This window comes from Phoenix dactylifera, unplaced genomic scaffold, assembly GCF_009389715.1.
Source record: "Phoenix dactylifera cultivar Barhee BC4 unplaced genomic scaffold, palm_55x_up_171113_PBpolish2nd_filt_p 000580F, whole genome shotgun sequence".
Classification (NCBI taxonomy): domain Eukaryota; kingdom Viridiplantae; phylum Streptophyta; class Magnoliopsida; order Arecales; family Arecaceae; genus Phoenix; species Phoenix dactylifera.
The window spans coordinates 196,754-222,971 of NW_024067981.1; the positions used below are offsets into that span (position 1 = coordinate 196,754).

Here is a 26,218-nt window from a genome sequence, read left to right on the forward strand (position 1 = left end):
CACATACACATAGCTTCGTCCTCCCTTCCACATTAGCAGTGTAACTTAACCCTCCAAAACCTGCAACGCCCTGCTTTAGGAGTCGTGCGGTGGTAGAGTATACACTCTTTCCTACCAAACAGGCAATGCGGCTGCACCGCAGAGAAGAACGTACGAGGAAAACCGGATAGAAGAATCCGGATGGGACACGTGTCATATTTCTATCCGTTAAATCCCGAGCTCTGTGCCCACAGATCTCGCCCTACCAAACTCAACCGTCGCTACCTCGTCGACTCCTGTCGCTCCTCGCCTCTTTTACACCCCGCACCCCGAGTCCCGACCCGGAAAAATAAAACGAAAAAAAGGACTCCTCTCTCTACCTCTCCTATTTTTGCCCCCCTTTCTCTCTCTTCTCGCCTGCTCCCAAACTCCCCCCAACTCTCACCGCCACCTCGACTCAACAATAAGCCCTCGCCTCGTCTCATAACCCGCTCTAAAGCTCCGCCAATTACCCGCCAAATAAGTATTTAAACCCTCTCTTCCCTCTCCCTCGCTCTCGCTCGATTCTCCTCCCCTCTCCCCCTCCCTAGGGTTTCTTTCTCCCCCCCATTTCATGCCTTCCGATCTCTCTCTTTCTCGCAGGTCTTCTCCTCCGCCCCCCGACCCCCCCGGATCGGACATCAGACGGCCCCACGGCGCCGGAGATGGGAGACGAGGGCAGGACCGACGCAGCCGCCCCCCACGCGGCCCAGGCCGCGGCGCCGGCGACCAAGAAGCGGGCGAGGGAAGGTGCCGACACCGGGGACTTGAAGAGGCTCGCGGAGATTGTGATGGTGCTGGCGGCGATGAGGGAGATGCGGGGCGGCCGGGAGCCGACGGCCGCCGAGAAGGCTCTGGTGGCGGAGGCGCGGGAGAAGCTCGTGGGGATGTGTGAACACGTGAAGCCCAAGGATTTGTTCTCCAGGGAATCGGTTAGGGTTGTGGTTGATGATCTTGGGCTCAATCGGTCCAAGGATCCCCTGATGGGGTGCCGGCCCCCCAAGATGTCCATTGCCGAGAAGGTCTTGCTCACTAAAACAAAGGTCTGCCCTTGGTAGCCCTGAATTTTTCCGTTAATTTCTCTTTTTCTATTGGGTTCATGGTTTTCTCAATTGCATACATATTATGGAATTTGGTCGATTTTCCTTTTGTGGGCATGATTATGGATTCTGTTGAAGCTGCATTGATTTTCTTGGAGGGTCTTGTGGTGACTCTATCGCTCTAATCTTGTTATTTTGTGGAAAGATCTCAAGAAGTGTTGCTCTATTTGCGGAGTTGCCACTTAATTTAGTGGATGTAAGATGGCTATTTGTCGTATGAATGGAAAATTAGTGGTTCTGCGAGACAATCTGTTACCTCTTCTATGCAACAAATAAACATAATTATAGCTTACATAATGAAATAAATATTCATTTTTTGATGTTCTTTTCATCATAGAGTGGGTTACTGGTTTAACTCACTTGGTGGGCTGACTGCTATTAATATTTATGTTTTATTAATATGTCTTTAGAATAAACCTGGTGATGAAGCCATGGTCCATAGTTCTTCTTTAGTGATATGTCTACTATAGTTTCTTTCAGTTGTGCATATAATTTAATTAATTCACTTCTATGTGACAAAACTGCTTTGAGCTGTATATTTTCATTGCATAGATATTGTTGCATAGAATTGTAGGGTTTGTGTCAATATCCTTATGTTCCATTATGCTCTCCTGGATTCATATTTTCTTTTTGAGCATTATGTGTCCAGAGAGTTTAAGGGGGAATGTTTGTATTTCTTTGATAACATACACCAGTATTTAAAAGACATCCTTATTCAAATATCTGATGGTAGGGCAATGCCAAGTTGTTATGACATATTTCTAGCATTGACGTGATTATTTTCTAGACTCAAAGGAAGGTGTGTTGTTTTGAATCTGTTATGTTGTATATTTTTTAACTTGTGATGAGTTTCACAAAATGTTTCCAAAGTGATAAGAGGGATTGATGGTGTGGACTATGTGAGAAATGCATTTGCAGCATGGTGAAACTATAGGAAAAGTATTAGTTGTTGTCTGGGTGTTTTGATCTTCAACACCATCTGGGAAAAAAACTAAATAGATCTGTTTCTCTAACAGTTTTCTTGGTAAATGCCTAGTCGCATGCTAGCTGCTGAGCATGATGTCACCAGTGACTGTGGTTCTAACCCTCTAGTGAATTATCGATGTTGTCATCATGAAGTTCAAGCATTTCATGGCATTTTGTTGGAATTCAAGCATTTCATGGCGTTTTGTTACATGGGAAGGCGCATCTGATGGTGTACCTCATGCATATGGTTTTATTTCTATAGATGGAGGAATCCAAGGAAGTTGCCACACATTCGCCAGTTTATTCATCTCATCATCTTCCAGTCAGCTTTGGTGCAAACATTGAATCCCATGGAACTTTGTTACATGGAGCTTCTAGGTTTGTAGCAGAGAAACCAATTGCAGTGGCACTGCCTGCTGGAGGCTTTCAGAGTACTTCAGCTGTATCGCATGTTCCTACACTAGTTTCTGTCTCCTCTTCAAAGCAGCTGCAAATCAATGAGACATATGCTACAGTCACTCCCATAAAATCAGCATCCAATCCACACCAAAGGGATTCTCCTTCATTAACGCCGCCTCATGCAGAACCAGGACACCTCAGGTTGGATGCACGACTAAATGGGCCAACTTATCAAACACAAGTTCAAGGTATGTTCTTGCAATCTTCTCGTTCCATCTCCTTTTCTCTTTGTTGCCAAAATGTGGTTTGGAATTGTTTATGCTTATGATACACATACACTTGTTCTTTTTTCCTTATGTTTTGATGAATAACTAATAAAGTTAATTATTTATTTGTTTTATTCGAAAAGTCAATTTATAGCGCTATGTATTTTACTAGTACCTGTAACTTTCTAATGTTTTACAAGATGATTAAATTCCTTAAAAATTAGTTTGAAGAGAATATGGATTTTGAGAGATTATGTTAGTAAGCATCAAGATATCTTTCTGGAGTATTTCCTGATGCTGTCATTTGTCAGATGGTTTTGCTTTTGCACATATTTACTTTGTAAATCATGACATCTTCTAGGCTAGAAGGTTTAGCATGATTTGAATATTTTAAGATGGGCATACTTGTTTGCTTTTTATTTAGTTTGGATGCTTTCTGTGCTATGGAATGATTCTGTTGGCAGTCTTTGAAGTTGCTTGTCTACTTGTGGGGCAGGCACATGAATTGCTTCATACCATGTACCCAATCATATTATTTGTGGAGTTAGTCTGAAAATAATAGGCTAAACACCTTTAGCATAATTAGTTTATTGTAATTTTTTAGATATGATGAAATTTAGCATAAAACATAAATTTCTGCTTTTATTCCTCAATTTTGGGCCACCTTGTTTTCTGTTGCTGGCAATCGTTTCTTTTATGTATGCAGATAAATTGATTAACTCTACATATTTCTGTATGTAGCTACTTCTGCTGAATACATGCCACATAAAGCCCCAACAACTTCTATGCAATCAACATCTGCTGCTGTAACAAAGGTTGGCCAGGCACATAAGTTGCTGGATCATGCTTTGGTAAAGTCTGATAGTATTCATGAAGTTAATGCTATTCAAAATTCACAAGCAACAAGACATCAGGAAATAAGAAGTTCTGCAATTCAAGCTGGACAAGGAAATCTGCGTATGGGACATCAGCCTTCACCAGGCCTAGCGTTTGTTCATGCACCTTCTCCTTTTAACAACCATGATGACATTGCTACAAATGTGCAGAGGATATTGCACCAAAAAGTTTCTAATCATCCTAGTTGGGTTCCATCATCAACTGAGTACATGAACAGGCCTCTAAATTGCCAAGTATGCAAGATTACTATCAGTGACATGGAAAGTTTGCTTGTTTGTGATGCTTGTGAGAAAGGAACCCACTTAAAATGCCTTCAGTCTTATGCTAACAAAGGAAATCCTAAAGCTGAGTGGCACTGCACAAAATGCTTGATATCAAGCAATGGCAAACCCTTGCCACCTAAATATGGCCGGGTTACAAGAGCTGTTGGTCCAGCAAAGGGTGCTTCAAATGCAGGCATTACTCATGCTTCCTCAGAGAAGAAAACAGTAAACACAGACTCCAAGGTTAATCAACAGAAAGCAATAGCCAATGGAAATTCTGGTATTTCAGATCTTGCTCGTCCTTCCAATATGGGAGACAGCCATGCCGAATCATCTCCAAGTTCAGAGATGAATGTTGCAGAAGTGCAGTTTAAATCTCCTGCACCTGGAATGAAAGGAGAAGATGGGATGTCCAAAGGGGCTTCCACCAACCACTCGAAGGAAAATGCTGGAGTGGTTTGTATCATCTCTGGCGCACAAAATGACAATAGTGGATCATCTTCACATGACATGAAAGTGACCTCTGAGTCTGTGTTGCAGCCAAAGACTGTTCCAGAGATCTCCTGTTCTGATCATCCACGTGACATTGTTGTTCACAACACTAATCAGTCTCAATTGTCTGGTGACTCACTAGTTGGTGATGGAGTAAAGTTGCCAAGCGATGTTGAAGCTTCTGCAATTCGACAGCAGGAATTCGGCAAGCCTGGTGACGATGAGCTTAAAAAACCATTTGGTAAAAAGGAAACATCTGAAAACAGGGCTAGTAGTAAAAGCAGGTTAGACGATGGTGATAATTCTCAGGCAACTTCAAATGGAGCCTTGAATTATGGAGATGAAGCTAGAGATCATGGCAGGCCCTTGCTACCAGACTTGCATGCTGTAGATTGGGTTGGCGACATTCTCCAAGTTGTAGATGAGAAGACATATTACCAGTATTGTCGCATTAATGGTATTTTGTACAAGCTTCAAGATCATGTTTTAATTGCTTCCACCTGTCAGAAGTTTGTTCCTTCGAAGCTCCAGGCAAGTCTTTACTCGGATCATTATATAGTCTTTCATCTTTATGCAAATACTATGAAATACTTGTTCCCCCTTCTTTATTACATAGTACAAAATGTTGTCTTTATATTATCTTTGTGAATTCTAATATTATTTTTGTATACTGACTTAGCATTTTTCTTCTGTGCGCTATAGTCTTTGTGGGAGGATAACAAATCTGGGTCAAAGTGGGCTACCGTAGATTTGTATTACTTCCCCAATGACCTTGCAGGGACTGTTAGCCAACCCTCTACGACTGAAAACAGTGAGGTGAGCCATCAGAAATTGCTAACTTAGTCACAACATTACGTAAATTATGATGAAATTCTCTCTACTGATGGTCTGTAGTGTTGGTAATCATAATCTCTTTAATCTGTTTCTGAAAGTAAAGATTTCTGCTATATTGATCCAAATATTTTTCTGTCTTTGTCGAATGACCTTGTTATTTTCGGATCTGGCTTGTTCAAACTCATTTCATGAGATTGTAATCCTATGTTGCTGTTGTGAACCTGGAATTGAATTCTGAATTGACCAAATTGCAGGATCCAGACCTGGCCATAACTAGTAATTGGATGAGGTATTAGATTATTAGGTAGTAGGTACCATTTTTTTCTGGCTTAAATTTTAAGAATACATGCTGCTTGTTGAAACTTGTGAAAGTTGCAACTAAGAATTCATATATCTCTTAGACTCTTAGTTCCCATCTTTTTGAGTTGACAAATTAATCCTTGATTACATTTGAAAACTTTAAAAACAACTGGAATTAGTGTAGTTGACATCTCAAAATAATATTAGTTAGGTCTTTAATTTCTGCAATTGTCCCTGACATAACCTTGAAATGAGAATATATTATATGAAGTTTGTAATATTTATTTAATATATTTTGATGAATAGAGGCAATATTGATCCATCAGTTATATCTTTAAATTTTTTTTATTGTGCTTTCAATAGATAGTTTTTGGGAAAATCTGCACACATAGATAAAACCAGATATAAGTTCTACTATAGTCAAATTTGCAGTTCAGCACTAATTTTAAAGCTTGTCGCTTCTTTGACATCCATATTAAATGCCAGTACCTGTACTGCAGTGTTTTAATTTCAAACTTTGGAGCAAGTTAAATAAACTAACTAGTCATTATGTGTATATCTTTTTACTTTTATAGAAACTCTTTAAAAAGAATAGTATGCCATCGACGAATTCCATATGATGAAAGTAATCCTTAAACCATCTTTACCTTCACTTAGATTTAGTTCCCCACCATCATTATTTTAGCTTCCTCGAGTAAAATACAGAGTATGGATCAATGGTTACTGAGATGTGCGGTGACAACTCTGGGATTCAAAAACTACAGAGCTAAGTAAGAAACTGTTCAATTCATGAAGAGGACATAAATTCATCAAAATTTTAGAAAGAATTATAAATGATTAAATACTTGCAAATCAAGGTTCGAATGGTGCACAACTGAGATATATCAAGTACTAATGAACTTGTTTATGAGTTGTACGCGGAATAATAACAACTAATAATGTCATTGACCATATATCCCGAGTATACATTGTTATTGGTATTTCATCAACAATCAATACTTAGTTTGCAAAAAAGTGTATTTATTGAATTTGTGATTTATTGAAATCTTATGATTAATCCAATTGTTTGGCAATAGCTCAGAAAAAATCCTGCCAACTTATAAGTTATGTATAGTCAAGACTACCCAGAGATTGTTATGACTACACTTTGATGTTGTTCCCTTTTTTAAAATGTTATCTTGGGAAATAAAGTAATTATCATTGTTATCAGGCATGATCATCTAGCATCAAGTCGCACCTGTCATCCTCTTTATGTTTCAGCAACTTCAAAGTTCCAAATATTTGGTAGATGCTATAAATGCTTTAAAACCTTCTTTCCATGCTAGAGAAGTTTTCTTCAGTGCAAAACATGATGTGCATGGCTATTATTTTATCTGAACTTCTGAAGGAACATTCTTTCGTAGATCCAATCTGTATTGCTGTATATTTTTTTGAATCTTTTGATTTTTTTTTAGTTTTGCTTGTTTAGTGTAATTGGACTTTTCTTTTTTTTTTCTTTGTGCGCATGCTTTTTTTTTTGGGGGGGGGGGGGGGGGGGGGGGGGGGGGGGGGGGGGGGGGGGGGTGGGGGGGGGGGGGGGGGGGGGGGGGGGGGGGGGGGCGGGGGGGGGGGGGGGGGGGGGGGGGGGGGGGGGGGGGGGGGGTTGGTGTTAGGCGTTTTGGAGGGCAGCAACTTATACTCATACACTAACCATTTATGTGAATTTCTGGTTGCAGGTGTATGCTTCAAATAATAAAAAAACCATAATGGCCGGCTCAATAAATGGTCCTTGTGAAGTTTAGCCATTGACAAGTTTAGGGAAGAATGCGATAGGAGATTACAACTAGGTGATCTCAAAAAGCGGTTTGCATCCAGTTTTTGTGTGCGAGTATGTCCTTTTTAATTCCAATCTGGATCTGTTTTGTAGGCATTATTATGCATTTACTTTTTAGAAGAAGTTATTTAAGTTTATGAATTGCTGCCAACATTGTTAAGTGATAGTGATGGTTGTTTTTTACATATCAAGGTAACCATGTATTCATTAGGTCAGTTCATTTATTTCAGAATTTGGCTAGAACATGAATGTCCTGATCATGATTTGCAATAATCTGTTATTTAAACGAATTTATTGGGATGTATTAAAAAATGTGGAGTTAAAAAAAAATTCTACATGTTGGCTGTATCTCATTGGTGCAAATGAACTCAGACCAAATGGACTCATCCAAAAAACTAAATGTCATGAGAGTTGACATTTGAAGATGGCATAGTGACAATTTTGTAGAACCTAGAGTATCATTTCTATTTTCTATTCACAGAAATTGCAACGCTGATGGATGAACATTCAGTCCGGCAGCTAGAGGGAAATTACAGCTTTAATAGCTGATGCAGTAATAGATAATAATGATTATTTTTTCTCAGTACTCTTGAACCCTTTTGTAGACAATTACTTGTTTCCTTATAGGCTGTAGCTTACAGTATGTTAAGGCCATACTTAGAAAAGAAGTCGATATCTAACTTTTTACCTATAGCTTATGTTATATGATAGATGGCTGCTTGTGAAGCTATTTTTTGGATTTTTTTTTTTAGTAATTTGATTTCAAATGGGATATACTTCTAGGATTTAGTTTGGATTAATTGTTAATTTCTGGGTTTAATAATACTTATTATTTTCAAGTGTCATAGTTTTTTGGTCCAAGCACTTGGTATGAGGCTTATAAATGTCTTTGAGTTTCCTTGATGGGACATCAGATTGGATGTGCTAAGGTTGGACCAAGGTATCATTGCAGGTGCAAGTAAGGATTGGGTCTTAGCCAAACCCAAACACAGTCATAAGTGGACATATATTCAGTTCATCTGTTTAAACCCACATCAAACCCAATTACTTGACAGGTGTTGGGGTGTTTTTAGATGGAGTTGGATCAGGCGGATCAACCCTAATTTTTATTATGCTGACCTAGATAATTGATCGAATTTGCTGAAAGTTTAGGAATGTTTGATTAGGTTTAATCACCTTATTTCTAATTTTCTTATATTGATTCTTGCCAAACTTGGAGTTCAAGCCTCAGTTTGGGAACTACATTTGAGTTGCTTGTCTTTGCTTTGAGGATCAATTGAGTCCAGAGGTCAATCTTGGTTTGATCCATGCCAGTGCACCTGTAATTGCATTCATGAGGGCTTGGAAGTTCTTTATTGCAAGACAAGTTTTTCTTTTATCCTAATTACATTCTAGTAGAGGGTAAGTATTGTTTTAACTGTCGCAGTTCGTAGATTAGGTCATGTTATCTTCGATCCAAGTAATTATGGCATATATACAAGTGGATAATTTAGACCGTTCTATCATTGATGTTGCATCAGGACATTTGAAGTGTTAACCCTACTAGGAGGGTAGTATTTTTAATCAGCTTTGGGTGATAATGGGAGAAATTATCTTGAAGAACCTATGAAAACTTTGAGAATTTTTTTCCAACAAATGAGAAGTTTTGTTACTCACCACTGTTTGGATAAAGTTTGTCATATATTGATTGGGGTATGATTGGCTGAGAGATTGTGACTTTAAACCTACATCTACTAGAGGAGATGTTAGATTTCGGGGTGTTATGTCGTCTATGCTTGAGGACTTCTAAACATAAGGGTTGAAGTTAACATATCTACATGCAGATCATAGGTTATCAGCACAGTATAGGGGTGCTTATCTCTGCACTTAGCATCCCAGCCTATGCTGATATGTATTGGCAATTTATTATTTCACATCATTTCAATACCCATTTGATACATGCTGATACATAGTGGTATTGCCATTTTAAACATGTAATCTATGGTCCTAAATGGCATCTTTTCTACTCAGGATGGTATGGGACTCTTCCTTTTATATTCTTTTCTTTTTATTAAGTGACATTTGGGATAACATCCGATGATCATGATAAAAATTGTCACTATAATTAGCAACAGAGTTAAAAAATCATGATAGAGAACATAGTATATGAGCTGCTCATGTTATTTAATATGAGCTTCATAGACCATGTTAGATTATATCATGAACGTAACTATTGGCATGTAGAATGGACGTGTAGCTAAAAATATGGATATTGGTTGGTCGTGTAGCTAAAATACGGATATTGTTGGTCGTGTAGCTAAAATACGGATATGGTTGGTCGTGTATTTGGTTGGCCATGCTTCTCTTTTGGAAGGCTATTATTGGGTGGGCCATGCTTTCTCTTTTGGAAGGCTATTATTGGGTTTCTTTTCACATCCCCTTCTCCAATATGTATGGATTTTTAGGAGGAAATTGAGGAGTTGAGAAATGGTTCCTCTTTCCCCACCTTTTTGACAGAAGCAGGGTTCTAGTTGATTTGACTCTAGAATCCCTCTCCATTGTAGTGGGACTCAAGAGAATCTGACTAAAATTAAATAAGAGAAGTGGAACAAGCAAAAGAAACTGTAGAATCCCTCTTCATATGGCCTGACTCCAAGAGTTCTCATTACAACATACTAGATTTTTAAACTTGTCTTTTGTTATTAATCTGAAAAATAGTTGTGTAGTGTTCATTTTTGTATGAAATGAATTAAATTGTTCACGCATACCTTAGGCTCAAAGTCAATTAATTAGGAAACAAGACAAGCTCAAAATTTGTTTTAAAGGGTCAACTTGTAAATGAGCCAAGCCCGAACACAAGGAACAAAACTAACTAGAAGCTTGGTAATGACTTGACAACCAACTTGTTCTAACTTGTTCATTCAGATATTAACCAAGCTTGAGCATCTAAAGTTGAGTTCTTCTCCAAGATCGATGCCCAGTCCATTTAAGAAGCCAAGCTTGAGCGAGCAATCTGAAGTTTGGCTCAGCTTGTTTGAGGTCCTAAATGCACTTGTAAGCTGCAATCAACACAAATATCTATGGTGATTCATGATCCTACATTTCTCTAGATTAGTTAAAGACTATGCTCGCTTGTTTATAAAATATCTAAAGGCTAATGTAAGCCAATTAATATGGGTATATATCTAAGGAAATTGAAAAAAAGTGGTGTATCGTAAGATGCCAGCTGAGAATTTTTTTTATTACGCATCTTTATGTGCTAGTGTATGGAGTTAGGCACATCAAGGCATGATGCATGTAATGTGCCTGCCCGTTGCTTGGCACAGACTTGATATAGGATACTTCACTCATTTCTTAAACATCAATTGAACTTATTTCCCAAAAAAATAATGGAAGATAGGCTACAAATTTTTTCGGGCTCCTTATAATGGTACTGATGTAGAACCAAGCTCTGACACCAAGATGATGGCGGACCACTGCAGGAGAAAGAGAGGAGGAAGAAGGGAAGGAGAAGGAAGAAGAGGTTATAGAGACGCAAGAAGAAGAGAAGACTAGGAGGAAGAAGAAGCAGAACAAGAAGGGGGCTAGGGTTTTTTCGTTCAATCATCAATTACCTCATACATGAGAGGGGCGGTCTTTATATAGACCTTACATCTTGACCAAGTCAAGTAATTAATTGACCAAATTAATCAATTGACACTGACTAAATTTGGACCCTTACATCAATTAATTCCTTACCAAAATTGGTCCACTAAATTGACCCAATTATATAAACCCAATTGACTAGTCTAATAATAAAACAACTGACCAAATTGACTTGACTAAAACAAAAGCAAATAATGCAATAAAAGAAATGACTCGGACCCAAATGGATCCAATTCGGGTCTGACTCAATTCAGGGGCTCAGGATCATAAACCCAATTGACTAGTCTAATAATAAAATTGACCAAATTGATTTGACTAAGACAAAAGCAAATAATGCAATAAAAGAAAATGACTCGGACTCAAATGGACCCAATCCGAGTCTGACTCAATCTGGGGCTCAGGATCATCTGAATGAAGGGCTCTGATGTCCCTATCAACTCCTTCTAGATGGAAAAAAACTCGACCCCGTCGAGTGCAGGTCTGACCGGCTGTCGTACTGTTCCAGGAGATCAGGGTCAAGGCACTGCAAACTCGGCTCGCGAAATCCATGGTGACGTCAGACTTTGGTCGGCCCTTTCCACCGAACAAGGTAATGTTGGTATCCACCATTCTTGGATGACATAACCTGCTGATATAATATATGTTCTATTTGTTCTCTGTGTGCATGAAATTTTAGAAGTGGTGGCTCAACAGGCAGGTAACGAATCAGGGTGATCAATAAGGGCAGGTGTGTCAACAAAGGGATCAAAAAAGATAAATATTGTCTTTTTGTAGGGGATTAAATTTTTAATATTAAATATCACGCTAATTTCATAGTCATCAGGAAGATCCAACAACATATGCATTCGAACTGATTTTCTTTAAGACTTTGAATGGCTCCGCACTACGAGCTTACAATTTTTTGAACGTTCCCGAAGAAAGTCGTTCAAGCCTAATTCTTATCATGACGTAACATCTTTCACGTAACTCTTTATAACGTCTGCGTAAATTAGCAAGAAATTTATATTTTAAGTTATCAAAGTGAATGTGTTTGCTGATTTCTTGATGCAATGAATGTGGGTGCGATGCGAATGACTGTGCAGACTTGGACACTCTATACTGAAGAGACATAAGAATTAGGTCTATGGGTTGCCTAGGTTTGTAATCATGTACTACTTCAAATGGACTCATGCCTATGACTTGTTGACCGAACTATTATATGCAAATTCAACTGTCGGTAACATAAATCCCAGGTCCCTAGCATATGCATTCGGGTTGAGCCTATGATGTGGAAGGTTGGGCAGAGATGCTTCGGAAACTAGATCAATTGGCGTGTTGGATATCACACATCGGAGGAAGTGGCTACAGAATACAGAATAAACTCCTCTAGAAGGAGAATGACTACAGGGGAATGTCAAGGTTGGACTCGGCATTGGTATCTTTAGCCACAAGTGCCAACTCAGGTGACTGGCTCGATATCTTTCACTATCTCTTCCACCGTAGTGATGTGAAGTGGCTTGGTTGTACTTAGGTCAATAGTCTCCATTTGGAAATCATTTGGACAAAGTCTAATCCCGTGGGTTCGTCTTCAAAGTCTTCTACATAGTCTTCTATATTTGGTTCATAGACTTTTTCGACATATTCGGCCTCTTGGTTCCTAACTTCTGGTTCAATAATTAGTTAGGTCTTAGTGGAAACATTGGGACGCTATATGGCCGAATTGTTGACACCTAGAGCATTGGGTTTGGTGGCTAGGGAAATGGGGAAGGACTACAGGTGGTGCGGCTAAACCGATTTTAGGTTGGGCTGCAACGGGGGTTGGCGGTTTTAGGGGTCCTAATGCTTCGCATGAGCTCAATGGACCTCTTGTTTGACTTCTCATCTGAAGCTCGCAGGGCAGCGAACTGTTCCATGAGAGCCCTCAAAACGTCGAAATCCATGGTAGCTACAGAGGTTCTAGGTTGATTGAAATGGTACTCCTTACCACTACGGGTTTGGCATGTAAGGATAATAACCTACCAATGTAATCTATTATGATTTCAGAGATCAGCAAATTTTCAGAAGAATAACTTAAAGTTTAAATGTTGCTGATTTTTACTTCGGTTATTCGGAATTAAGGATTAAGATTATTCAATTTAAGAAATTAGATTGCAATTAAGTAATACAGTTGTTCTGATCCTAAAGTAATCTGATCGAGGGATGTTGAGAAACGTCCCGTTACTAGGGTGTGCTAATTTAATAAACAAGAGATTTAATGGGTGATAGGATGGGTTCGGAAGTGAGAGGTTCTATGTTTTGGGTTTTGACAGCAAAATAAGTTTGCAAGAATATGGCTATCATGCAAGAAATTAGAACATAATTAAATGAACAAGCCAGAAAAAGTGGAAACCTATCATCTATCGTGGAGCAGAAGACCAGAATACAGCACAGCAAGTAGGCTTGGCAAATGGCTTCAAACGAACCTGATTACAGCAACTTGACGGGGAGACAATCAGCGGCACGGGATCTGACTGACCTGCGGGCCTGCGGCCTGTAAAACAATGGGCTGATGGACCTTGAGAGAAGGGATGGGGGATTGGGCCGAAGGCCTTGGTGGGCTGCGGCTCAGGTGAGGCCAGGGTGCTGGCCCGATAGTTAGAGGGGAGGTGGGAAGGGGTGGCTCGGTTTCTGGGTTCTGACCAATGCCTGTTGTGGGGGGGGGTGAAGGGGGTTTGTTAAGCCCTGAGGTTTAGAAAGGGGGGGTGGCGCTAAAGTGAGCTAGATGTTGTCCGTGTTGTGAAGAGGGGGAAAATGTCGGGAGGGAGGTTGACGACAGTGAAGAAGGGATTTTGGGAAGACAAGAGGGTGGCGAGCGGGAAAGGGGAGGCAGAGGCGTTGGTCCGGTATTGTTCACGGGACGTTGGCGGGTTGTAGTGAACAAAGGTGGTCGCGGCGAGCGGCGGCAGTGGAGGATGGCGCTGCGGGCGGTCTGCTCGAGCGGCGGCTCGGGTGGGGCGCTCGGCGGCTGACAATCACTGTGGTGGAAGCGGCGGAGACCTCGGAGATGCTTGGAAGAGAGAGCGGCGCTGCGGAAGAAGGCGGAAGATGGACTGCGGCAGAGCGGAGGCGTCGGCGGTCGTGCTGCGGAGGACGGCGGCACTCAATGGATGAACTCGGTGGAGGTGGCGCTCGGCGGAGGACGCGGCGACGGCTGCTCGGGCGATGGAACTTGGGCGGCGCGGCGCTGTGACGGGCGGAGGCAGCACTTGGCGACGGCGGCGGGGACCGGGCGGCGATCGTCGTCGGCTGGGCGGCGCTGCGGCAGAAGTAGAAGAGGGCAGATGAACGGTACTCCTCTCTCTCTCTCTTTTTTTCTTTTTTTTCCTTTTTTCTTTTTTCTTTTTTCTTTTTTCCCTCTTTTTTTTTCTTTTGCGGATTCGATTGGATTCGGGTTACCGGGCGCAACCCGCTCCGATAACCCGCTGCGGGCACTCAAGTGCAAGTCACGTGATTTTTTTTTTGGAGAACGGATCCGGGCTAGAGGTAACGGGTTGATGGGTTAGGAACTTTACGCGTTAAGGTTGGCTGGCTTCAACCTTCCGATGGACAAGGTAGGCCGAGCCGGTTCTTGGCGGTAGTGGTTGCTGGGCAGGGTGGAGGTCGCGGCGGTGGCAGAGCTTGCGGCGACAGGAGGTGGTTGACCACAGCAGCCACGGGCGGGGTTGATAGGCACGGAAACCCGGGCAGTGATATTTCCATGGGGATATGGCGCCTCCGACGGCGGGCTCGGGCCTTCACTGGGCGGTGGTGGGCGGCGAGGACAATCCGACAGTGGTTCGGGGCGTTGCTGGCGGCGACTGATGGAGGTGGGGAGGAGGAATCCGACGAAGGAATTTTTCTTTCTCTGGTGTGAACCGAGAAAGAGAGAGAGATTGCCCCTTCGTCTTCTGATGAACAGAACTGACAGAGAGAGAGGGGGGGCTATCCTGGTTGTTGGTGGGAACCGAGGGAGAGAAGACAATCTAGATCGTGGCTTTGGCAGCAGGGGCAAAGCCGGCCTGCTCTGTTACCAAATTTGATGTAGAACCAAGCTTTGATACCAAGATGATGGCGGACCACTGCAGGAGAAAGAGGGAAGGAGGAAGAATGGAAGGAGAAGGAAGAAGAGGTTATAGGAACGCAGGAAGAAGAGAAGAGGAGGAAGAAGAAGAAAAATAAGAAGGGGGCTAGGATTTTTTCATTCAATCATCAATTACCTTATACATGAGAGGGGTGGTCTTTATATAGACCTTACATCTTGATCAAGTCAAGTAATCAATTGACAAAATCAATCAATTGACACTGACTAAATTTGGACCCTTACATCAATTAACCCCTTACCAAAATTGGTCCACTAAATTGACCCAATTACATAAACCCAATTGACTAGTCTAATAACAAAACAATGGACCAATTGACTTGACTAAGATAAAAGCAAATAATGCAATAAAAAAAATGGCTCGAACTCAAATGGACCCAATTCGGGTTTGACTCAATCCAGAGGCTCAGGATCATAAACCCAATTGACTTAGTCTAATAACAAAACAACTGACCAAATTGATTTAACTAAGACAAAAGCAAATAATGCAATAAAAGAAAATGACTCGGGCTCAAATGGACCCAATCTGGATCTGACTCAACCCTGGGGGCTAAGGATCATCTGAATGAAAGGCTCTGATGTCCCAATCAGGCACTCTATATGATCATATTATATGCTAAGCTTCATAATTATAAGGGTTTTACTAAGTTGTCGATTATAAATTGTTGTTATATATATTCATCATAAAATACAATTGAAGGATTCCATTGAGGGATTTTCTGACTTCAAGACCACATTATATAATTCATCAATTGTATTTGTCACCTTAATTGTAGAACATGAGACTTGAGCACGGGATATACAAAAAATTCATGATCAAAGTGAGATTTGAGCATGGGACATTTGGGAGCAATAATGGTCCTTGGTAGCTCACCATATGTCATAGTTCCACAGCGACTAATAAAAAGATGCTACATGGATTTATTGGCCTAGGCTGATCCTTCGCCTAATAGCTTAAGCTTTTAGGAGGTGAGTCCGCGACAAGTAGTATTAGAGCCTGACCCAATGTGTGGCATAATTTTATTAGTAATGTTGATTAGATTCACGAATTGATACCGAGGCTCATATTGGGTGGCAACTAGTTCAATATTATATTGGTACGTACCATACCGAGCCGAGCGTACTGGAGATGAAATATCAGAAGAAGAGAAGGGGATAGAGGGAGAAACCTTAACCCTAACCCTAACCCTAACCCTCGAAGGAGGAGAACCAGAGGAGAGAGACAGAGAAGACAAAGGGGAGAAAGGTAAAAGGAGAGGGGAAGAGGGAGGAGAGGGAGGGAGGGAGGGAGAGAGGCAACTATGGCCCAGGTCCTACTCGATCCTACTATCCTCCAATGAGGGGTTTGCATGAAGGTTTTGCCAACTATGCCAAACTAAGCAATTCGGGTCACACCGAATTCGACTAGTAGGTAATAGGCATCGACATTGGTGTTGATCGAGCATAATGATGTTGGCGCCAACCTTGATCGAGGGCTCGAGAGCTATGCTGGATTGAGGGAGAGGACGTTAGTGTTGGCGTTGATGTCAATGAGGGAGAGATTATTTGAACTGTTGATCGAGGGATAGGGCGTTGGCATCAACAATGGTTGACATAGATCACCGAGAGAGAGAGATTGCAGAGATGGAAAAATTTAAGAGAGAAGGAGAGCAGAAGAGAAGGTTCGAGAAGCCACACGCCTGTCCGCCGCTTTATATATTAGAAAAAGGGATTGAATCGAAGGGCTGAATTGTGCTTATTATCTACTGGTCGAATTCAGTGTGACCCGAATTGCTTAGTTTGGCATAGTTGGCAAAACCTTGATGCAAACCCCTCATTGGAGGATAGTAGGATCGAGTAGGACCTGGGCCATAGGGTGCGCACCCCCCACGCCAAACAAGTAGGTGCTAATCCATGATGTGGGCAATCAACAACATTGGGTTGGGGAAATTGTCATTGTCCCACATCGACTAATAAAAGTGGTGCCACTTGGGTTTATTAGCTTGGGCTGATCCTCCACCCAAAAACTTAAGCTTTTGGGCTATGAGTTCATGACACATCTTTTACCTTTTATCATTTGACATGGAAGGCAGGAAGTTTGTTTTTTTCTTTTTTCTTTTTTTTTTTTGGTGTACCGACGTCTCACTACAAACCGTGAGAACGCCCAGAATAATCAGAAAGCAAAACACGCTTTAGTGCCACCCGACACTCGCTCCAATCTCCTCCATAGCACGGCTCCAGAGTGGTGTGCAGCAAATGAGGCGACCAGTCCGCCGCACTGTTCGCCTCACGAAAGACATGCGTAGCTCGGAAGGAATCCAACTCTCCCACAAGATGGCAGATATCATAGACAAGAGGGTGCAGATCTGGCCTGAAACGCCCACTCCGAATCCAGGCGACCACTGTACGTCAAATCTCCCTCAAGTAGGACCCGCCGAGCGCTTAGGTGCACTCTGGCCTGAACGAGATCCTCCCATGCCGCTCACACTCTGCCACTGGACAGACTCATCAAAGATATGCCGGACCTCCAGTCGCAATCAATTTGGAGTCGTGGTCTCTGATCACAAAGCCCACACCGCATCTGCCACAGCCCTCTGAGATGCTACTATCAAAATTCACCTTGAGGAAACAAAGGGGTGGGGGCTCCCAGGATACCATCGGATATCGTCGTGTACCTAGACGTTGTAGGAAAAGAGGAACCCCAGATGTCCTTGTCCGCTTCCAGGTGAACTCACAACTGCAGCGCTTACCAGCTCGTATGCCTGTGCCAAGGCTTCTGTCCACTACTGATCTCGGATAGAATCTCTGCCCTCGAAGATCCTCGCATTTCTGTCTAGCTATATGTGATATGCCACATATGCCCATGCCACTCCCCTCTCTGCCATGTCAGATCTTTGAGCAGAGTCTCTCAGCTGTCTCAGAAATGTCTCCAGCGAAGTAAATCTATGCTGCTGGGTCAAAGCAATGTCCCAAACCTGAAGAGATCGTGGACACGTGAACAGTGCGTGACCAATCGTCTCCTCCCCCGGACATCCCTCACAATCGCTCGGTATGCGAATCCCCTGCCGAGCCAATACCCCTCTTGTAGGTAGAATGCCCTATGCCACCCTCCATAGGAAGAGGGCTACCCGTGGGTGGACTCGCAATCACCATGTCCAGCGACCCTCCAGAGTGCGTGTGGGCCCCGGGTCTAGTGTAGTCCGGAGGTCACTGGCTGTAGCTCCTACCCTACCAGTCCGGCTCCATATCCTCCTATCTGTCATCCCTTCTAAGGGTAGTGGTGTAGCCAGTATCCTCTTAGCGAGGTCATCACCAAACAACAGGTGAATCTGATCAGCATCCCGTCTGCACTCTCCGAGAACCAGAAGATCACAAACTTTGCAACCGGCTACTGTCGTCGGGTCGAACATGGTAGGCCATTTGGAAATCAGCAATCCAGCCATCCAGCAGTCCTCAACAACATCTATCCTGCGGCCATCCCCCACTGCCCACGAGATGCAAGGGAGCACCTGCGAGGCTCGTCCACACATCTCACGCCAAATGAAGGAGCACTGGCGCCCAGGTCTGAATGAGTCGCCGACACACCTCTCCCCATACTTGGCTCTCATCAACCCACTCCATAACCTATTCGGCTCCAGAATAAATCTGGCCACATGGCTAGCTGACGATACCTCCCGCCTGGTGATAAGAGAGTGAATGCCCAAGCCCCCACTACTCGTCGGTTGACAGAGGACCTCCTAAGCAAGCAAATGGATGCCACCTCCTCGAGCTCGCCCACCCCAGATTAGGCCTGTTAACGAGCCGAGCCGAGCCGAGCTTGGGGAGGCTCGGGCTCGACTCGTTTCACAGAACTCGGGCTCGGGCTCGGGCTCGATACTGAGCTCTGTATTGGGCTCGAGCTCGGGCTCGCTTGGCAAAATAAAGGCTCGGGCTTGAGCTTGTAAAGCTCGTTTCAATTACAAGCCCAAGCCCGAGCTCGGGCTCGGGCTCGATACGAGCCCGTTGGTCTGTTTTTTTGTTTCCTTGAAACAACACAGAAATAATTTGAATGTATATAAAAGAAATCATAAAGTGGTAGAACCATAAACAAGTAAGAAATAGACAAGCAAGATTGGACTACAGAAGTTTCAGATTTAATTATGCCAGCATAAATTCTTTTTTGGCTCAGCGCGTTGCAGTACCATAAGACCACAGATAAAAGTGTCACAACAAATTAAGGGAAAGTATGAACACAAGTTGTTAAAAAGATGCATCATCTTAAACGAAGACATCTTAAATGGTATTCATCAGATTGGTTGCCAATAAAAAGGACAAGAAAATTTTGAATTAGACATTCATCACTGTCCTCTGCTGTTTAATTACAAAGAGAGCGCTGCATGAGCAGGCTATGGTGACCGCCAGGTGTTCTGGGTGTTGTTTGAGCTGATAACCTCCATGGCTCCATTTCAGTAACATCCTGTGGCCTGGAAGGAGAAAATTGACTATTTGACGCATCAGTTCAGCCTGTGATGCACGACAGCAACTATGGCGATGTTAACTATGGGTGTATCCTGGCTCTTTTCAAGGAACGAGCATCAGTCACTCCTCAAAGTAACCTGCTTTATTAGCTCAAATTTTGGGTTAAGAGCTTTACAGAATAAAACAAAGAACTGATGTTCCACCATCCTAAAAGGATACTCATGCACTATAAACATCTTTGCAAGAATCTCTCTTATCTTGTCTTTATCATACTTGTAAGTTGCTAGCATTGCATGACCTTGAGTAACATCAAACGACAATAAGCTTTGTTTTAACTCTTTGTCTTCGCTAGACTTAGAAAGTTTTCGAGGCATGCAAGCATTTAAATGTCTTTTGAGATGAGTTGTGGCACCCCCTTCTTCCATGCCAATTTGGCACTACAATAATTGCATTTTGCCTTTGTGTTACCATCTACTGTTACGATTTCAAATTCAGTCCACACCTCAGATCTCTTCCTCCTGTTTGGGTCATCCCAAGATTGTTCTGTACCCATTTCTTTCATTTCATCCATTGCATCATCTTTATCAATAATATTTTCCAATTCAACAAGTTCGTTTGCACTATAAGCTGTAGAGGCATGTTGATCGATTTCATGTTGGCCATTTGACATTTCTAGAAAAATATAAACAACCAGTCAAATTACATATTTAGTACATAAGCATGCCATACAAAGCCTATTTAAGGTCAAAACAAAACCAATCAAATTTAGATGCCAATTAAATACTTGAAAGCATAACATTCAGCTCTCCTCCCAAACACGTTTTCATAAAGAAATAATAATAACAATAATAACAGATAAACCAATCGAATCATGAGATTATAGTTAGACAACTCAAGAATGTAAGGAAATGAAAAGAATTCAGAATCATAATGCAACCTTAAGAAACCAATCGCAGACAAGGTTAGCAGAGATTCCTAAATCGTAACCCAGAAGAAAGAAACCAATCCCATAAAATAAAGGACTAAAATTTTGCCATGATTAATTCAAGGTAAGAGCTTTGGCATGTGGGAAAAAACAAAAAGGAAAGCAAGTGCAGTCCCACGATAGCAAGAGCTATCAATAGAATACACAATCCCAGCCCAACAGCACTGATCCTAACAAGAAATCGAGAAATAATTTTGATGATACCAGACCGAAGCATACGGGGGAATTAAAAAGGAAAGAAGAACAGAATATATTAATATCATGGGCAACATTGATCGCCAAAAAAAGAAGAGAGAAGGAGGAATAGAAACCCTTCTCGGTTCACCTTTTGGGAAATATTCTTCTTCTCCCGGCACTGATGCAGAATCACATTATGCTCATAAAAAAATCCCAATTAGCAAAAACAACGAAGATAACAGAGGAAAGCTCACTAGAAAAGTGATATGGAGAGGAGAGAGATAGGCGCAGTGAATGCCAAACAAAGGCGAAGAAGGTGGGTGACATCGGAATCCTTTGTATTCTAATCCACCGTGAGGAAAGAAGAGGGAACTCACCGTGACGCCGAGGAGGACGGAGGTCCGCGCCGGCCGCCGGGAGGAGGAATGGAGGATGGTTGGAGACTTGGAGTCTGTCTTGGAGTTGGAGAGGAGCCGAGGAGGTGAGGAGGCTTTAGAAAATTAGGAGACTAGGAGAGGCCCGAGAGGGAGAGATGGGGAGAAGGGCTTTGGCCCGTTGGATGCAGGGTTTGGTTTCCAAATGATCTCGACCGTTGAATTTCAAACTTTAAGTCACGGGCTCGTTTAGGCTCGTGAGCTGCTCGGGCTAGAGCTCGGGCTCGGGCTTGAATTTAAACGGGCCTCATTTTGAGCTCGGGCTCGGGCTCGTTTGCCTAACGAGCCGAGCCCGAGCCGAGCCCGAGCCCGAGCCCGAGCCCGAGCCCGAGCCGAGCCCGAGCTGAGCCCGAGCAGCTCGGCCCGTTAACAGGCCTACCCCAGATAAAACTCCGAAGCAGTTGCTCCAATGCCCTCAGCAAAGCCATCGGAACAATTGTATTAGAGAGCAAGTATATGGGAATAGAACTCAACACCGATCTGACTAATGTTATCCTGCCCATCATGGAGTGAGTGCTCGCCTGCCACCCCTCTAGATGCTGACGGATCGTCATCTCCACCCCCAAACAATCACTCCTACGCAGCCGCCGGCTGGTGATGGGAATTCCCAAGTACCGCATACTGCCAACCTGCTCGCCGATCCCTAAAATCTTTGAAATGACATCTTTCACTGGAGCCTCAATCTTCGGTGAGTAGCATACCGCCGACTTGGCTAAGTTGACCCGCTGCCCTGATGCATTATAGTACTCCCCTACAATCCAACGGATCACCTGTGCTGACCTCTTGCTCGCTCTAGCCATCAGAAAACAATCATCAGCGAATAACAAGTGGGAGATTTGGAATGTACTTGTCCTCAGCCTATAAGGCTCCAAGGCATGGGACTCAGCAGCACTACAGAGAGATCTAGATTGGGCGTCCGAGCATAGGATAAACAACAATGGGGACAGTGGGCAACCCTGCTGCAAGCCCACTGATGGCTCAAAGAAGCACGTAGGCGTGCCATTCACCAAAATGGCAAATGAAGGTGATCGAACACAGCACATAACCTAACTGATCCACTGGTGGTGAAAGCCAAAAATCTTCAATGTGCGTACTAGAAAGTGCCAGTCCATCCTGTTATAAGCTCTCTCCATATCTAACTTGATGCCCATCAATCCCTGCCTGCGTGAGGCCTGCCTGAGATCACACATGAACTCCTGGGCTATCAGTACATTATTAGAGATACTTGAGAGTTCATTCTGTATATGGTCTCATGTTGATACTTGAAGAGTTGATCCTTCTTCCAAGTAGTATTGTCATAGTTGCACAAAGAAAGAATAGGTTCCATATAAATGTGAGGAAGTGGAACCCAATGAAATGATAATACCTAGGACTAAGTTAGAAGCTTTGGAATAAATTATTAAATTATAGACTTTTTTATTTAGTTTGGTGATGTTTCATTGACAAGATTATAGTTATTCACACTTAAGTCGTACAAAGTGGCAATAAGTTAGCTACAGTACGTCATATGAGTGATATAAGCAACAATGGTGTTGACGCCATTGATACTGGTTCAGAATTGGAAACTAATTTTTGAAGCTAGCATGCATCCGTCATGAAGGATTCCAACATTTAAGATTTTCTTCGAAAGACTAAAGACATGCATGTGCAATGCACGTGATGATTATGACTTGTAAGAAGATGCTAGACATGGAGTTATGACAAAATCTGTTATTTATTCTAGTTAAGACCTTACTTTAGAAGAAATAGTAATCATAATTATTATATTTAAAATGTGTTCTTTGAATTAGCTGGCTTTCTCATAGAATAAATCATAGTAGTACATCAATATACAGAATTAAGGAAATATGTATTCTTGTACTATTTAAGTTGCTTGGTTTGTTGATGTATTATTTGAGTTTCTGAAAAACAATTTTTCTTTTAAAACCAAAATTGGTGTATCTTAATGTATACAATTGAAGTTTCATAAAGTTTAGAGGAAAAAATTTAAGAGTTAGTTTGTGGAGATTTTTTCCCTATTGCTGCTTCCCAGCACTACTCCATTACCCATTGAGAGAACCAGTTCTCCGTGGCAATCGGGAGTTGATGCCGTATGCAGGGTGTTCACCGTATACAGGGATTGGAGCAGGGATGAGAGTGGTGCTGTGAAGCATGGTTCTTTTTCCCTCAAGGTGCAACAAAAGGGAGAGAATCTTTGCTTATACAATGCAAAATGATGAATGGAATGGTTCATGCATTCATTAATTGCTTGCCCATCATTTACTGAGGCCTTGATATTTTTGCATGCCAAGCCCCACTCACTAGCATGATAGCATGATTCTCAATGCTTCATAAATGCTAGTGGATGGCCAAGCATAGGACTCTCGAACTTAGTTGTGCACCTAATCGTAATTTAATCTCCACTTTGATTAGTTGTGTTGTACATGCTGAATGCCTTATTAGATGGTAAAGAGAATTCTCATTATAGCAGGATGCAGTGTTTGATTGATGATGCAAATAATGCTGTTGGTGGGTCCCTGTGACTCTGTTTATTTTCAGACATTAATCTAATAGTGATCTGTTTTCTGGATCTATTCTCTCCCTATCCTTTTTAAGAATGAAAACTTAATTTGTCAACACACACACACACACACAGAGATGGGAGGTAATTGGATATTTATTCAGGAGTTTCTTATATGTAATAATAAATTAAAAGGAGTGATTGCCATGCAAAAGTTAGGAATCAAAAGCAAATATGGTGAGACAGAGAGAGAGAGATTTAAACAAAGCTTATTCAGAAATATTGTAATGTAAAGGATAATGATGTAGGATACGCATGAGAAATGGTTTTCTCACACATTATTAGTGCATAACTAGGAATTTAATTTTTTTATTGGTGCTACAGTGTAATTATAACTCTAAGCAGGGCAAGGGAAGTGTAGATCAATGAAACATGATAGATGGAAGAGAGGAAAGTGGGGGATATGATTCTGTAACAAACAGCACAAGCTGAATTGAAGAGGGCATCAAAGTGAGCAAGTCATGATACTCTCTCGATAGTTAACAAAAAAATGCGATGATATCATAGATGCTTTATAAAGTTTGTTAAGCAAAAACTAATGGCCATTTGGAAGAACAGTGGCAGATGAAAAGTTTTCAGAAGTTTGTAACTGTCATTTTAATATGGTACAGATATGCTTTCAATGTAGGTTATTGCGAAATTTGATTGCTGAGATGTATTAGGCCATAAAATTATAATACCAGTTAATAGATGGGATTATAGTACAAAAAGAAAATGACACAGATATGAGTACTGGATTTTAAACGAAGTGAAATGTACAAATTAATTGGCAAATTGCTGGTCTTCCCGCTATTTTCACATTCTAATGATAAATTCACACGAATGGTATTACTTGAGTTATATTATTTGATTGGTTTGCTCATGCTTCAGTACTTCATCCATATTTATTTATTTTTTACTGTGGTCTTTGCACTCATTGCTTTCTAAGGAAGCTGATTTTGCAGATGGATGTATGATGATTTGAAGGGCAGCTTTCAGCCTGTCACCAGTTAATGTAATGCAGCAATTTTTATGAGCAACATTGTCTAACCTGTGCATTTAGCCTTATCTATTTTTTCTCCAAGGCAGATCCTAAAATCAGGTGTGTTTTCTCTGATGCATTTTTCTTGCTTCTTATGACACTTACACTATCAGTAGAGAGAAGATACCACATTTCAGAGGGCTTCAAAAAATTTTTACCTGTGGGTTCCTTGCCCACCTACAAAGGATTCACCTGTTGAATTAGTCTTACTGATCAACAGTTTTAACCCATTGTTCAGCAAGAGCTAAATTGTCAAGAGTATTAGGATGTTCCTAATTTTGATGTTGGGCTATTATAGTGACCTTTAAATGATGGTGATCACTAGCAAAGACCCAGCTATCAGATGAATCATCAAAATTCAAAGGCAAAAACCTTTTTTTTGCGATAATCTGGTTTCCCATATTTTATAAAAATTTCTATGGCCAGCATGCGAAGTACTATGTTTCCCAGAGATATATACTTGTTTAACATATCATGGTTAGCTGGTATGCCGTGTTAGTTTTATCATTCCTTTTCAGGGCCTCATTTCAAGCCTTCGACTGATGGTACTCGTCTTTTTCTATCTAGCAGGTACCGAAGTGAACTGCTCTTTGGGAAGCTGACAAAAAGATTTCTAAACCCTGTTGTACATTATGTAGTTCTTTCTTTTTGAGGGGGAAATATGTAGTTCTTTTCCGAATGCAGGTTGCTGATCCCTTTGTTATTATGATCTCAAGTGCTTTCTGGTTTAGTAAACTTTCTAACAATATATCTAAATTAAAATTTCACACGAGTACTGCACCAAAATGCAAATTATTGAAAAAGAAGTGGAGGCCACAAAAGGATGTCCTAGCATGGAACTGGCTTGAGCCCCTATAAATTTTAGTTTAAATATGATCCATGTTGGCGAAAAGGAGGAGAAATCTGTGGTTGCTGACTTTTCTTTTTCTTCTTTTTTTCCCCTTTAATTTGATAGGTTGGTTCTGGTTAATTTTATTAGCTATATTTGAAAATCTTGAATTGTATGAATGGCTGGCCTGAATTTTGGCAGCTCTTCAGCTACGGCCCTGGTATGCATCTCTTGACGCTGTGCAGGTTGAGTAGTGTTGCTAATGGATGCAGAGGATTATGTAATTGCGCAGAAGAGATTTGTAGGGGGGAAAAATGCTGTTTTGCAGGCGTTGGTGGATCCAGGTCTGTTCCACCATCCAGGTCTGCCGCGGTAATTTTACCATCGACCGGTACCGGAATTTGAGTGATAGCTTGAGGTTTGGTATGCAATATCAATGGAACCTACTCTAGCAAAAAAAAAAAAAAAAAAAAAAATAGGAACCTCCAACTATACAGTGGCAGTGAGGGTTATAAATAATTTGCAATCTGACTGTGGAGTTATATATCGCTTTGTTAATGCATTTCATTCCAAGTGAAAAGTATCTCCGTTAGCCTCCTTGTAAATCTGAGGTGGTTCGGTACTCTAGTCAGGGAAGTCAAATACTTTCAAAGTTCTTCAAGTGAATGGCGAATAGGCCATGTTGAAGCACACTTATTATTAATCTA

General features: G+C 41.7%; 1 protein-coding gene across 2 annotated transcripts; it reads left to right on the plus strand.

Annotated features, from left to right (window-relative positions):
* Positions 1-345: 345 nt before the first annotated feature.
* LOC103713628 lies at positions 346-25,610 on the plus strand. Of its 2 annotated transcripts, none has more exons than XM_017844393.3 (8): positions 346-502; positions 622-1,061; positions 2,347-2,731; positions 3,491-4,932; positions 5,104-5,217; positions 7,251-7,402; positions 24,606-24,742; positions 25,250-25,610. In XM_017844393.3, exons 2-6 carry the CDS (start codon positions 684-686, stop codon positions 7,314-7,316), a joined length of 2,385 nt encoding a protein of 794 aa, XP_017699882.2. In that variant the 5' UTR covers positions 346-502; positions 622-683; the 3' UTR covers positions 7,317-7,402; positions 24,606-24,742; positions 25,250-25,610. The 2 variants fall into 2 exon arrangements, with proteins under 2 accessions (XP_017699882.2, XP_008798852.3); XM_008800630.4 differs by having other exon boundaries at positions 25,253-25,610.
* Positions 25,611-26,218: the final 608 nt, after the last annotated feature.

Coding starts and splice junctions, on each gene's coding strand:
- LOC103713628 (XM_017844393.3), top strand. CDS start 684: ATGGGAGACGAGGGCAGGACCGACGCAGCCGCCCCCCACGCGGCCCAG. Junction 2,732..3,490: donor TTATCAAACACAAGTTCAAG/GTATGTTCTTGC, acceptor TTCTGTATGTAG/CTACTTCTGCTGAATACATG. Junction 4,933..5,103: donor TTGTTCCTTCGAAGCTCCAG/GCAAGTCTTTAC, acceptor TGTGCGCTATAG/TCTTTGTGGGAGGATAACAA.